At 37.3% G+C, this 15,309-nt stretch overlaps 1 protein-coding gene across 4 annotated transcripts in view; it reads right to left on the reverse strand.

Annotated features, from left to right (window-relative positions):
- Positions 1-15,309, reverse strand: part of Sec23ip (SEC23 interacting protein) — a 48,823-nt gene that overhangs the window by 14,068 nt on the left and 19,446 nt on the right. For all 4 annotated transcript variants that reach the window (XM_071610850.1, XM_071610849.1, XM_071610848.1 and 1 more), the window contains 7 exons: positions 14,103-14,192; positions 13,093-13,234; positions 11,902-12,110; positions 11,428-11,546; positions 10,903-11,055; positions 8,637-8,732; positions 3,667-3,864 (listed from right to left, as the gene is read on the reverse strand). In XM_071610850.1, coding sequence (XP_071466951.1) covers positions 3,667-3,864; positions 8,637-8,732; positions 10,903-11,055; positions 11,428-11,546; positions 11,902-12,110; positions 13,093-13,234; positions 14,103-14,192 — 1,007 coding nt within the window. The remainder of the gene's footprint in view (positions 1-3,666; positions 3,865-8,636; positions 8,733-10,902; positions 11,056-11,427; positions 11,547-11,901; positions 12,111-13,092; positions 13,235-14,102; positions 14,193-15,309) is intronic.

A 15,309-nucleotide genomic window follows, 5' to 3' on the forward strand; every position in this document is an offset into this window, starting at 1 on the left:
TTTAAGGCAAGTTCCTTCAGTCAGAAAAATGACTTATCCTGAAAGAATTCTCTTTGGGTAGCTTGCACACAATTGTTCTCTCAAGAAAAAGTAACAAGTGTACAACTCTTTCATTTTCCTCAGTGGAAGGACAATGTCTTTTTCATTTTAGTGTCTGGAACTCCTACAAAGAACAATGAATGGCATAACCCGAGTGTGCAACAAAGGTCCACCAGGAGAAGAAGGTATCGCAAGACTCACCATGCTCACTTCTCAGATGAAGAGACTGAGGCTTAAGAGGTGTGTAACTCACCCAGGGGCACACAGCCAGTGAATGCAGAAAGCAGACTTAGCCCAGCACTTCTAACTCCAAATCCAAGCCCTCTACCATGCCCGGAGAGCCCCTCAACAGTCTGGACTTCATAACCCGAGGTTTGCAAATTCAATAGTTTGGCTCTCCCATAAAAAGGCAGGGGGGGACTTAAAAGAAATTACATAAACTGAAAAAATATTTACAACATAAATGATAAGGGGCAAACAGCATCAATATATACAGATTTATTAAATATCAGTAAAAAAAATCCAATAGAAAACAGGTAAAAACCAGCAGTTCAAAACATACAGAAAATATCTAACCTCTCAAGTACTCAAAAACAAAAAATGTAATGCAATACCATTATTCCTATCAGTTTATCAGAAACAAACAAAATGCTAAAAAAAAAGTAAAAAATTTACTTTCACATAACTCATTTATTTAGAAGTAAGTTATTAAAGTGAAGCTACTACGTAGTTTTACAGAAGAATGAGGGCTGGTGGTGTAGCTCAGTGGGAGAACACTTGCTGAGCATGGGTGAGAAAGGTCCTGAGTTCCATCCCTGGCACAGCAAGCGAGAGAGAGAGAGAGAGAGAGAGAGACAGGGAGAGAGGGAGAGAGAGAGAGAGAGAGATAGAGAGAGAGAGAAACAATTATGCCAGTACTGGCAAGGGACAGATGAGAGCATCAACCTTATAAACTGCCAGTCGGAGGCAAATCGGTACCTTTCAGAAGTACAGAAACCATCAGAACTTTCACGTGTACATCTTTTGGCCCAACTACTCTGCTTCTCCCAACTTAACTGAAAGAAAATAATGAAGAATATACACAGAAAGTTGATTTTAAAATGTTTATCACTGAATTGTTTAAGAGCGAAAAACGGCCAGGTACAGTAGCACAAGCCTATAATCCCAGAGACTCAGGAAGCTGAGGTGGGAGGATCTCAAGTTCAAGGCCAGCCTCAACAACTTAAGGAGACTGTCTTGAATTAAAACATAAAAGGGGTTTACAGATGCAGCCAAGTGGTACAGCACCCCTGGGTACAATCCCCAGTACTGCATACAAAGAAAAAATAGAATAAAAATTGGAAATTGCCTAAATGGTGCAATGTTATAGGTTGAACTTGTGTCCTCTCAAAAAAAAGATATAAAGTCCTAACCCCCAATATCTTTAAATAGAATCTTTAAAAAGGTAATCAAGTTAAAATGAGATCATTATGATAGGCCCTAGTCCAGTATGACCAGTGTTGTTATAAAAAGGGAAAATTTGGACACAAGAGTCCTACACACAAAAAAGGATCTCAAGTTCGAGACCAGGGAAGAGACAGAAATGACATAAAAATGGGGGACTAGAGAGATGGTCTATAAGCCAAGGACAGCTGAAGACAGCCCACGAACCACCAGGAGCTAGAAAGACACAAGGAAGGAGTTCTATACGGGTTTCAGAGGACACATGGCACTGCCGACACCTTGTCTCAGACTCTTGGCCTCCAGAACTGTTGAGAGAAGAAATTTCCATGTCCAAAGCCACCCAGGATGTGTACTTTGTTATAGGAGCCCTTGGAAACTAATAAATCCAGTAAGTAATAAGGAAACGACAGAACGCATAATTATCTTCCCAGTGATTAAAAATCCCAACAGTCATTAAAAATGAAGTTCTGGAGGAATATTTACTTACATGGGAATATATTTATAATACACTATTTGAAGACAACAGGATGATTTAATAAAATACTACATATAGCATTTTCTCATTTTGGTTAAAATATATATGTAAATATATATCCAAACAAAATTCCGAAGGCCTTGCTCAAATAGTTGATGGTATTTAGCTGTAGCTGATGAGGTTAGAGTAAAGCCAGGACAGTGACACATGCCTGTAATCCCAGCTAATCCCAGCTGGAGGGTTTATTTTCTTTTTCAAATGTCCTGTTATTTAGCTGGTTTCTGTGACTTTCTGGCAATGAATAATGTACTCTGTGGCTGCTATTTGTATTGCCCAACAACTCTTTGGTAACAGATCTTGCCTACCTGCCTCAGTGCTCCAACCACAGAGGTGGCATATGAACTGGTCTGTGTCAATCTGCGGCCATACCCAGGCTACAAGCTGGTCCAGAATGGACTCAAACCAGGTAAACCAAAATCACTCTTTGGAATTTTCCTAACTGGACCTAGCAGGATAGATTCCTTTTCTTTTACAGTCCTAACACTATAAGGAGATGACTCTGGTTTCATGGACAAGGTTCCCTCCCAGAGAGGTGTGTACTGAGTATCCTAGTAGCTCATAGACCCCTATACTTTCAGCTTTCAAAGGAAGGTGAGAAAACATTTTGCCCTTTATTTGCTAAGGTCTGATCACATTTGTCATGTTTGAAAAAGACATATTTAACTTTTTTTTTTGAGAGAGAGAGACAGAATTTTTAATATTTATTTTTCTTAGTTCTTGGCAGACACAACATCTTTGTATGTGGTGCTGAGGATCGAACCTGGGCCGCACGCATGCCAGGCTAGCGCGCTACCACTTGAGCCACATCCCCAGCCCCAAAAAAGACATATTTAAAAATGCAACCAGTAAGAATGAAATGGGCTTGAAATTTTAAATGAGGTAGTGTAAAAACCAAGTTCCATCTTGTACCTTCATGAACTCACTTGTGATATTCAACTGTAAATACATTGAAAGCAATGCTGCCTAAAAGGAATTTAATATTTCTAAGCCACTGAGATACAACTATATGAAAGCATAACGTTAAATGCAGCATTATAAACTACTTGATCAATTTTTATAAGAATTTTTCCCCAAGGCAAGAATTGTGAACACTAGAAAACATAAGTTGAGCAAATACAACAAATTTCTCCCACAGAAATTTAGGTATATTCTAAACATAGTTTTCTAACATAGCCACTTCTGATTAGTGATAATGAGACTAAGGGTATAAAATTATGAATGTAAAGCCAGGACAGTGACACACGCCTGTAATCCCAGTGACTCAGGAAGCCAAAGCAGGAGAATCACAAGTTTGAGGCCAGCCTCAGCAATATTCCTCCCTGTCTTAAAACTTAAAAAAATAAAATAAAATAAAATGGTCTGAGAATATAACTCAGTGGCAAAGTGGCCCTCAGTTCAATTTCTGGTACAAAAAATAGAAAAATTTTGAGTGTTAGAAAAGCTGAAATAAAGCTAACTTCAAAAGTAGATGTCTTGTACTATACAGGTTCAAACTTTTACTGGGAACATTATAAAAAGCATAAAATAGTAAAAGAAAGTCAGTTTTCTCCACACAGCCCCAAATAAATGTTATATAAATATTTAAAGAATGTACAACCAATCCAAATGATAAAGATGTGCTCATTCCAACATAAAAAATGTAAACTCACCTGGCCAGTGCCAACTTCAAAAGACTCATAATCAATGTGCACAGAAGAAACGTAAGCACCAACTGGAAGCTTCCTCTTAGATTCACTAGATTCTGAAGGGACAGAAGCCACTTCTTTAGCTTTCTGAACACTTTCATCTTGTCCTTTTGTCGAAGCAGCCATCATTGCCTTCTTTTCTGATGCTGCTTTTTTCTGTTCCTATGAAACACAAATACTTCACAACATAATCTTGAGGATAAGTTCAGTTCTCAGCTATCAATTCAAAACATGCCATCTCAATATTAAGGAATGATGAGTAACATAGGCATAATAACAGCACTGGGGCCATGAGAGAAATGTCCTTCTCGGACACAACTAACCATTTAGGGAAAAAATGCCATGGCATCTATAAATTACTTTAAAATTCTTAAGAAAAAAAGATTACAAAAGAAAAAAATAGTTTGCAATTAAATAATTAAAATTAAACATAAGTATCGGCTCCCCCAACTAGTACTCGGGATTGAAACCATGGGCACTACCACCGAACTATACTCCAGCCCCTTTTATTTCTTATTTTGAGACAGTTTTGCCAAATTGTCCAGGTTGGCAGAGAACTTGTGATCTTCCTGTCTCAGCCTCCCAAGTAGCTGGGATTACATGTATGCTCCACCATATCCAGGTAAATACTGGCTATCTTGATGAATCTCAAAATATTATTATTTTTTAAAGAGTTGTAATTTTATGTATTTGCAGTGCTGAAAATCAAACTCAGCACCTTGTGCAGGCTAGGCAATTATTCTACAAAGATCTATATATCCAGTCCTCAAAAACATTATTTTAAATATAAGAGGGCAAATACAAAACAGTACATGCTGTTGATTCTACTCGGATGAATTTCTAGAAATCAGGACAGTGGTTATAGAGAGGGTGGAGGAGTTAGCTAGAAAGAAACATAAGGATAATGGATAGATGTGTTGGGTTTTTGTTGCAGGTCATGATTACACAAGTGAATACAACCACCAAAACTTACTGCACAAAACTTTCAAGATCTGTGCATTTCCATAAACAAAAGCCATGCCCGGTGGTAACTGCATCCTGAATTCAGCAATGTTGGGCGAATGTAAACCTTGTCTTGGGCAACTCATCTATGCCGCAGGGTTTTTTTTGAGATTCAACTATATGAAAGCATAACGTTAAATGCAGCATTATAAACTACTTGATCAATCTTTGTAAGAATTTTTCCCCAAGGCAAGAATTGTGAACACTAGAAAACATAAGTTGAGCAAATACAACAAATTTTTCCCCAGGCTGAGGACAGGACTGTGTGGTGGTCTCTGTGTTTTCAGTGTGTGTATGTGTGTGTGTCTGTGTATGGTACTGGGGACTGAACCCAGAAGTACTTTACCACTGAGCTATATCCCCAGTCCTTTTTATTTTTAATTTGAGACAGAGACTTGCTAAGTTGTTCAGGGCCTCACTAAGTTGTTGAGGCTGGCCTCAAACTTGCATTCTTCCCAGCACAGCCTCCTGAGTCACAGGCATTATAAAGCATGTGCCACCATGCCAAGCAACTATGTTTATTAGTTTCTGAACAGACTGACTCAACAAAATATTTGGCCAAACTGGTCAATCTGCTAATTAAAGTACTAAGAAATCATAAATCCAACTGGTTAATCCAAGAGACAAAATAGGAAAATGAAAATTCAGCCAGATTTTAAATGATTCTATCATCAGTATTTTGGAAAGTTTATTTCTTCCCTTTTGAGGCAGCACAAGTTTTTTTGTTTGTTTTTGTTTTTGTTTTTTTAAGTTGTAAATGGACACAATATCTTTACTTATTTAATTATTTATTATTATGTGGTGCTGAGGATCGAACCCAGTGCCTCACACGTGCTAGGCAACCGCTCTACCACAGAGCCACAACCCCCAGCCCTGAGGTGGCACAAGTTTAAAGATGAAATCCAAAAAGAATATTTTCAGAGTTCTTCAGCTTAAATATGCTTCCCACTCAGAACTACCACCTAATATACTCATAAAACTTGACATTACACATTGCTAAAGAGAGTTCTCACAAGAGATCATAAACTGATCTGTTGCCAAGAGCTATTTTGCTCCCCTAAAATTCTATGCATTAAGTTTAAAACTAAGTGAATCAACATATAAATACTTGACTTAACAATACTGCAAACCCTAAAAACTATTACTTTTCAAAAGAAAAATCACTAAACCCATTTTCAAAGAAAAACAGCACATGGGCCATGTATATTTGATCTCTTTACTATAAAAAAAATTGGCTAATTTTGGTCACATTGTTTCAGTGACAATAAATCAACAGGACACACCATATATTATCTTATCTGGCAGCACTTTGTTATCTGTGAGCAACATAGAACAATCAATGTAGCTCAGCCAAGAACACTTCATAGTTCATCCAAAGGAAATTACTCTTAAATTTAAAAAATAAGATCATGTTATAGATTTTTATTCATTTCAAAACACCCTTATAATGTCATAATTTACATATCTAAGCAACTGCAGTTTATAAAACAGGCTCCTAGAAATTATTCAAAATTTCTAAAGTATTTCAGAATACTTTTCCACTTATCCTTTTTTACAGAATAAAATTAAGGATATGACGTAGGGCCTAAAACACAGCTCTTCTGGGTTCTGCCTTGCTTACAGGCCTCTGCTTCACTGCTGTGGGCATGCAGCACCCAGTCTACAAACAGCAACACCACAACACAGGATCCCAATCTCAGTTTGGGATCTGCCCACAGTATTGCCAGGGACTCAGGTGAGACAAACTACAGAATGATTTAGCATACAGAAAAAATAAGATGAAAGACACCCCTCAACTGCCAAGTGAACAATCCTTCCTAACACTTAACTCAAATATGGTATGCTCTGTTCCAGAAGGTTTTAAGAGTTGCTTCTTTCCTTTCCATCTCTGAGTTTATATCCCAAATCACAATTCCACTCACTCACAATCATCTCTGAGCAAATACAACAATTCCAATAACCACTCTACAAATTCCCAGCAGCCTCCAGCTTCATCCTCTTCCAACACCTGATCATGGTAACCAAGATGACTCTTCCTGTGGTATTTCCCACACTGTCCAATGGCCTAAGCATGGCAAGGTTCTCAAGTGGCATCCAGGAAGACCCTGAAGCAAGGATTTACTGCTGCTAAAGGGAAAGTGTGGCTCAATTCACAGGGGAAAAAAATCAAGCTGATAACAGGCCTGTCTCAATATTAAGATTTGTTACAACTTTTATTTTTGTTTGCTTTTAGTACTCTCTATAAACCAACAGGCCCTGGTCAACAGCAAAAGAAGGCAAATAGTAATTTAAGAAAATAGAAGAGTTAATACCTTAAAATTTCCATTCATTATAAATAACTCATGGTTATTTTATTTTATAATATAGTTTATGGCATTTATTTTTTATTTTTTTTAATTTCTAAGCAAGTTAAAACTAAAATTTAGACTAAATAGTAGATTTGGTGCTAAACCATAACTTGTCACAGAATTAACCAGCAAATCAGCACCATGACTTTCACAGCTGTAAAACTATGTCTGATAACCACTCCTTTATAAAAGAGAATCCAAACTTCCACCTGGTGCTTGGGCCTCTGCAGCCTTCCCTCCTCTCCATTCCCAGCTCATCTGACATTTCGGCTGTGGGGAACACGGGCCTGTTCCTGGGGGACCATTTCACTCCTACTCCCTCTCCTCAAGCGCCAGCATTTGCTCAGCAAACCACAGTCCCCTCTCCACAAGCAGAACTGCCACCCTTGGTCTGCTTCGGGACGTGCAAACAGCACCCTCGTATGTGGTCACTTGTGGTCAACTCTTTACCCTAACTGGACTAACTGGACTGCACACTTGTGGTTCATCTCCAAATCCCAAGATTCAAGCATCGTGACCTAGATGTTTAGTAAAATGCTGACTCAATTCCTTAAGCTAATCATAAAAAAATCAATTTCTAATCATATTTCATATAAAGAAGTGGTATATGTTAACTTCCAAATAAGTACCCAAAACAAGAGAACCAGAGATGATCAAATGGAAAGGATCAGGGCTGGGAGTGTGGTTCAGTGGCAAAGCACGTTCCTAGCATGTATGAGGCCCAGGATTCAATTCCCAGCATTGTAAAAACAGAAACCAAGATGCCAGAACCATCAGAGACCATATGCTGATAAGTTAAAACAAGTTTTTCCAAGGATTTTTTGTTGTTGTTTTTTTGTTTTGTTTTTGTTTTTTTGGTACTGGGGGGGCAGATGCTTAACCACTGAGCCACATCCCCATTTCTTTTTATTCTGAGACAGGGTCTCACTAATTTGCTTACAGCCTCACTAAGTTATAGAGGCTGGCCTCAAACTTGTGATCCTTATGCCTTAGCCTCCCTAGTTGCTGGGATTACAGGCATGCACCACCACACCTAGCTGCTTTTTTAAAAATGATTTTTAGTTGTTGCTTTGTTGTGCAGTAAAATTTGTTGTGTAGTTGTTACTTAGTGAGATTTCAGCACATGCTTCCTCACCTCTCTAGATGGGGAGAAAGAACAAGTAAGCTGCTGCAGGTGTGACCTCCACATACATCATTTCTCGATCACTCCAACCTATCTACCTCTCCCACTTTAGAAAGAAGGAAATCAGAGATCAGAGAAACTAAACCAATGTCTCATGAGTGTGCAGTTAATAAGTGTCTGAACTGGGAGTCAGGGCAACCAACTCATCTATTTGACCAGTACTTCACCAGTTTAAAAACAAAACCCTCTGGCCTGCGAAGTCTTTGGTCCCAGGAAAACAAGGATGGTCAGTTGGCCTGATTTGGATTTAAACCCAGTTCTGACAAACTCAAGTGTGGTTTCCATCAGCTCCATTACCATGCTATAGATAGGTGCAAACAAACTTGCCTAACCACAGGGGTACGAAACACTTCTAAAACAAAATGTGCTGGTCACACATTGAAAGTAGAAATGAACGTTACCAATTTGGCTGCTTTAAGTTTTACAAAGTTAGCTATCTTCTTCCTGGGTCCAAGGGGTATTCCCATTTCCTTCAGGTCATCAACTGTACACATAAGCTTTAAAAAGAAACAAGCACATTATTAATCATTTTAGAGGTAGACGAACTGAAATTAGAATGTGAAAATTATAAAAGACATCATCTAAAACAACCTAAGAGCCAACTTTTAAGTTAATTTGTTTTTAAATAATAGATTATTTTAAGCTATATAATCTTATCCCTGTCCACCTAAAACATCCTATTATTATTATTTTAGTTGTTGATGGACTTTTATTTCATTTATTTTTATGTGGTGCTGACAACTGAACCCAGTGCCTCACACATGCCAGGCAAGTGCTCTACCACTGAGCCACAACCCCAGCCCCCTATTATTTTTAATAGAAAATATGTACATGTTATACAAAATTCCAAAGTACAATCAAGCACACAATAGCCATTTCCCTCCATTCCTACCTCAACCACCCGACTCACCTCTCAGCAACACCTGCTCATAATTCGCTCCCCTGCAGAGATATTTCATGTGCACATAGCATCTACATGTATATTTATATGTTTATGTATGTATCTTATACACACACAGCACTGAACTTTAAGAATAAAGTTTCACCAGATGTATCTAAGAGATCAGTATACCTATGACCACCTCATTCATCTATTCACAATGCAGGTTTGCCACTCCGCTGCGTTGATGCCCACTGACAATCGACTAATTTCTACTAGTAGGTACGGAAGGTGTTTCTAAGTTTTCACTATATTAGCAATAGCTCTGCATCACGTATCCTCACAGATTTTTTTTTTTTTTTTTTTTAAGTACTGGGGATTGAACTCAGGGGCATTCAACCACTGAGCCACATCCCAGCCCTATTTTTTATTTTATTTTAATTTTTTTATATGGATACGATACTTTTATTTATTTATTTTTATATAGTACTGAGGATTGAACCCAGTGCCTCACACATGCTAGCAAGCACTCTACAACTGAGCCACAACCCCAGCCCCCTTTTGGTATTTTATTTAGAGACCGGGTCTCACTGAGTTGCTTGGTCCTCCTAGATATTCTTATGTGAATATTTCTCTATATAACATATTTCTGGCCAGACACAGTGGAGCACCTGTAACCCCAGGAGCTCGGAAGGCTGAGACAAGAGGATCACAAATTCAAAGCCAGCCTTAGCAAAGGTGAGGTGCTAAGCAACTAAGTGAGACTCTGTCTCTAAATACAACACAAAATAGGGCTGGGTTGTGGCTCAGTGGTTGAGTGTCCCTGAGTTCAATCCCTGGTATCCAAAAAGAAGAAAATATGTTTAGCAGTAAAATTCCCAGGGAAAAGGGTATTTTAAAAGGCGTTTATTTCAGAGCTGGGTGCAGTGGCACATGCTTGGCTGTAACCCCAAATACTTGGGAGGCTGAGATGGAAGGATTACTTGAAACCAAGAGTTGGATACCAGCCTGGACAACACAGTGAGACCATGTCAAAAAACAATTAATTAATTAATTAATTAAAAGATGTTGTAGGGCTGGAGTTGTGGCTCAGTGGTACAGCACTTGCCTAGCATGTGTAAGGCACTGGGTTCAATCCTTAGCACCACAGAAAAAAATTAAAAAGTTATTTAAAAAAAAAAGATGTTGCAAAATTGACCTCCATAGAGGCTGTACCAGTTTACATGCTCACCAATAATAAATAATAGTACCTACTTTTCCCTATCCTGGCATATTATCCAATCTATTTTTGTCAAACTCAGAAGTTAAAAAAAAAAAAAGAACTGCACTTTTAATTTGCATTTCTCTTCTGAGTATTCATACAGTAAGAAGCCATTGGTCTACAAATCACTTTTATATCCTTTTTCTGAACTATTACTTTCTTACCAATAGTTTTGCAGAAGCTTTGAATACTAAGGAAAAAAGTCCTCTATTTGTAATGTGTGCTCCACCTATGTTTCCCCGTCCATCATTAGCCTGCAATGTAGCTTATGGTACCTACTGCGCTGCACTTCTTTTTCTTTTATGATTTCTGGATTTTGTGTCATACTTAGAAAAGCTTTCACAGGTACTATTCATTAATAATTCCTGCTCTTTTGAATTTTTTAAACATTTAAACATTAAACATTTATTCCTGCCTCATCAGGAATAAATTTTGACATAAGCAATATTCTAAATCATTCTTAGTTTTCAATATTACATATAGGAAAAATAATTTTTTAAAAAATGAATCCAATTAACATCAGTACCAGAGATTCCATATCAATCTTTTCCTTCTCAAAAGTATTAGCATATTCAGAGAGGCTAAGTGCTTCCAGAGTTTCTTGCAAAGTTAGGACTTCTTCATTTTCAACATCAAGGTCACATGAATCATCCAAAGCCAGCTTTGACTCTTCGTGCATCTTAATAAAAAAAAAAGGAGGAAACATTACAAAGCTCAGAAAAACTCCCATAAAATGTCTTCTGATTTATAGAAAATCTTTTAAAAATTCTGCCCTATAGACAAATCAAAATTTTAGGTAGTCTGCCACCCAATGCTTGAATGTTTCAAAACATACATAAACTTATCAATCACTCACATTCCTATTTTCTATGTATTTTTAAAAACCATAACTTTCACATTTACACTTACAATCCATAAGGAAAAGAGAAATGTTTAAAATGAGTCACATGACTCCATTATACTTCTTAACCTTTTGATAAATAAAAAGTTTCAGAAAACATTTCAGCTCCAGCTCTAAACCTAATGCTAACAGGGTCAGGTGCAGACATACCTGCTTGTCCTGAAAATGGGGCTGCTTCACAACTCCATTAGCAACAGCGGGAGGTCCCGGAGACTTGGAGAAATTCAAATCTTTTTGATTAGATAGGATATCAAACAATATTAAAGAACCTAAGAAAAAGAAGTATTTTTCTTTATAATATACTTTTTGGGTGTTTTTATAATACTAAACAAATTCTCCTTTCTTTCAAAGTCCCTAGGCAGAAGTCCTCCGAAAATTACATGTAAATTAAGATCTGATAATCAACATTCTTCTTCTACCGAACAGCAGAATAAGTTAAAATATATGGCAGACCTATGAATCATGTGAAGGAAAAAGGCAGACTGTAAACTCAAAGCATTCATTTCTGCCCTTTATAAAAGTTAAGATGTATAATTCTGAGTTCCATACTAAGGATGTTATCCACAATAAAAGAACTAACAACTTAAAGATCACATTTATAAGGTGTGTATTTAACAGCTTTACCTAAACTGTGACCAGCAACAGAGACTCTTCCTTTGAAGTCTGGATTCCGACTCATGAAGAGTGCATAGAGACGATTTATTTCCACTCCCACTTTCTCCACAATTGTTTGACAGTAGGTGGGGCTATTATAAAATAAAATATCTAGCAAGGTCTCATTGGTAAAGTGACGAAAACGACCAATACTTGGCAAAGTGATTTTCTTGATATTCCTGTTTAAAAACAAAAAAAAGGTCAGTACCTTCAATCTAAGGGTTTTTAAAAGTTTTAATTTCTTATTTCTGAAAAAATAGAGTAAAAACGTTTAACTGATTAGTACATTATTAATTAATTATCAGTGAAGTTCATGAACATCCACTGAGAAAGAAAATGCCCTCATAAAATCTAACACTAACAGAATGCTGTTTGTACAATTGGTTTTATTAAAACCATGTGCACTAAAACATTATTTTAAACATTTATTTAAAATCCAGATGCTATTAACCTCTGTGCCAGCATTAATATAGCCTATATTTGTGGCTCTCAAATGGGCATATTCAAAATTGAGTGGGGTGTTTGTTCAATTTATCACAGTTCCTGGTGAGCATTGCTACCATTGAGTAGCATTCAGACAAGGGACGCTAAGTGGTCTACAAGTTGTGCCACAAAGAACTGCACTACTGTCAAGAGTATTCTCCATTGAGAAACAATAAGTCTACATCAGAGGTTCCCAACCATAGGTGACTTTACCCCCCAGGGACATGGCAGTTTCTGGAGATATTTTTGGTTGTCACATGGTGAGGGAAAGACACACTACCATTATTTAGCCAGGGATGCTGCTAAGCATCCTAAAATGTACAGGACAGCACCCTGTCTAAACCACCATATACTAGTATTTCATAAAAATCATCTTAGGGGCCAGTGAGAGAGCTCAGTGGTAGAGCATGTGCTTAACACACCTGAGGAATGGGTTCAATCTCCAGGTCCAAAAATGATTATCAAAACCAGCTAAATTTCTTAGATTCACTTAAACACACAGAGAAAAATGGTATATAAATGGTCCAGCCAGTAATCACATGTCAGAGGAAGTATGTAATTTAAAAAAAAAAAAAAAAAGAAACATTTGTTGAAGTCATAATAAACCACTTCATATTATTGTTTAAATTTTGAATCTAGGTTTAACTAATCTGAAAAATAAGATGAAAATCTACAAACCTGTCAACACCCGTTGCATCCCCACCCAAGGCACTGTGCCAGTGAACTGGGAGGAACTCCACTCGGCTGACTTTTCCCTCATCTAAAGATTTCTTGAAATGTGTCTGCAGCAATTTGAGAGAAACCACCCTAAAATCATCCACTTGAAACAAACAAACAAACAAAAAAAAAAACACATAAGATTAAATTGTCTTACCTTTGAAGCTAGTTAACAATTATATCAAATGTCAGCATTTACAAATAAAATATTTTTAAATGATGACAAAATTAGGAAAAAATAACCAACCTTTAGGAAGCTCTTTTAACTTTTCATTGTTTTAGAGGAATGTATAAATGCCTAAAAAAAACTTAGTTTAAATGCCTCTACTAGGGGGAAGCATGGCACAATGGGTTAAGACCAAAAGACTAGAATCAAAACTACCTGCTGTGGGGTCCTGGAGCCAATACCTGTTACTGACTATGACACAAAGGAACTGAACTTACCCTTGGGCCTTAAGTTCTCCACCCAACACTGGGGGATAACAATAATAGCACCTATACCCAACCATTGTATCTGTGAGGGTTAAATGACACACTACATACAAGGTACTTGGCACATATCAGGTATTCAGTAAATATAAACTATTATTATACAGATATAAAAATGAACCTTCAAAAAAATTTTTTAAGTCATCCAGGCAGATTTATGAGTTCATTAAGCAACTTTTCACAACTGTCTCCCTATAAATCAGTTCAGTGCACAGGTGCTCGAAGTTGCTGGAAGTACTCAGTCAGAGGCTGCCCGTCAGAAAGGCTAAATTACTTCCAAGATCCCTTCTAATTCTTTAGAACTCAGGATTCTATGAGTTATTTATATGGTAAGAGAAAATCAAGTACAAATTAGTATTTCCCACTGATCATATAAATATTTACCACTCTTTAGCAAGTGGCCAGGAACTAAAAATGAAACTTAAAAGCTCTTCTATTAGTTCTCAGATCATTATATGAAATAAACTATGACTAACACTTACCACATTCAACAATGCTTCTAAAGCGCAAGTCACACACAGGTCCAATACCATGCACCATGAATACCAAATGGTCAATCTGAGGCATTTCCCCTGTTTAAAAATAAAAATATATACATACATACATAAAAACTGGGAATTGTTTGGGTTTTCTTTTTTCTAATATTTACTTTTAGTTGTAGTTGGACACAATACCTTTATTTTGTTTTTTTATTTTTATGTGGTGCTGAGGATCGAACTCAGGTACTCGCATATGCTAGGCGAGCGCTCTACCGCTCAGCCCCAGCCCCAGCCCCTGTTTGGGTTTTCTTAATAGCAAAATTCTTGATATCCCTTTTGTCATCATAAACTGGCCAAAGAAATTCATGACTCTTCCAAGTAAATAAGCCTTGTTATCCTCTATCAAATCAGAGCAATTTATCCATCTTGGCACGTTAACAGGACACTAGACTGATATGGGGAGAAAGCAGACTACCTGTTCCAAAAGGCTATCTATCAATATATGGTAACCAGCAGTCTTGTACCCATGGTGGCTCCATAATGTTGTGATCATTTCAGAATTCCTCAGGGCAGGGGGTATAGTTCAGTGGTAAAGTATATGCTTGTACATACAAGGCCCGGCATTCAATCCCAGCACTAGCAAAAGAAAATAAAAATAAAATACACCTCCCCAGAACACTAAGCCCCACCTTGAGAAGCGAACTATCAATATGAAACTTTAAGGGGCTGGCAACATAGCTTAGCAGTATAGCACTCTCCTAGCATTCACAAGTCCCTGGTTTCAATCCTACTACATAAAAACAGTATTAATACTTTCAAAACTTTCCCAGAACTCTATACCTTGATTCACAAGTACTATAGGAACATTTCCAAATCAAATCTTTTTTTCACTCAGATTTAATAATACCCATTTACTTTATAATTTTATTAGACAAAAATGAAATATGTGTAATTATCAAAATAAAACCAACTCTTCTTAGGGGAAACCAAAGCACATACACCAGGGCAGGGGTTGGCAAACTACGGTCTACAGGCCAAATCTTGCCCACTATCTGTTTTTGTAAATAAAGTTTTCCTGGAACACAGCTATGTCCATTTGTCTAAATACATTCTAGAAACACTTTCACACTACAATGGCAAAGCTGAGTGGTGGCAAGAGTCCACATGACCTGCAAAGCCTAAAAGTTTGCCAACCCCCATGCTAGAGTAA

The sequence above is a fragment of the Marmota flaviventris genome, chromosome 4 (genome assembly GCF_047511675.1).
Source record: "Marmota flaviventris isolate mMarFla1 chromosome 4, mMarFla1.hap1, whole genome shotgun sequence".
Classification (NCBI taxonomy): Eukaryota; Metazoa; Chordata; class Mammalia; order Rodentia; family Sciuridae; genus Marmota; species Marmota flaviventris.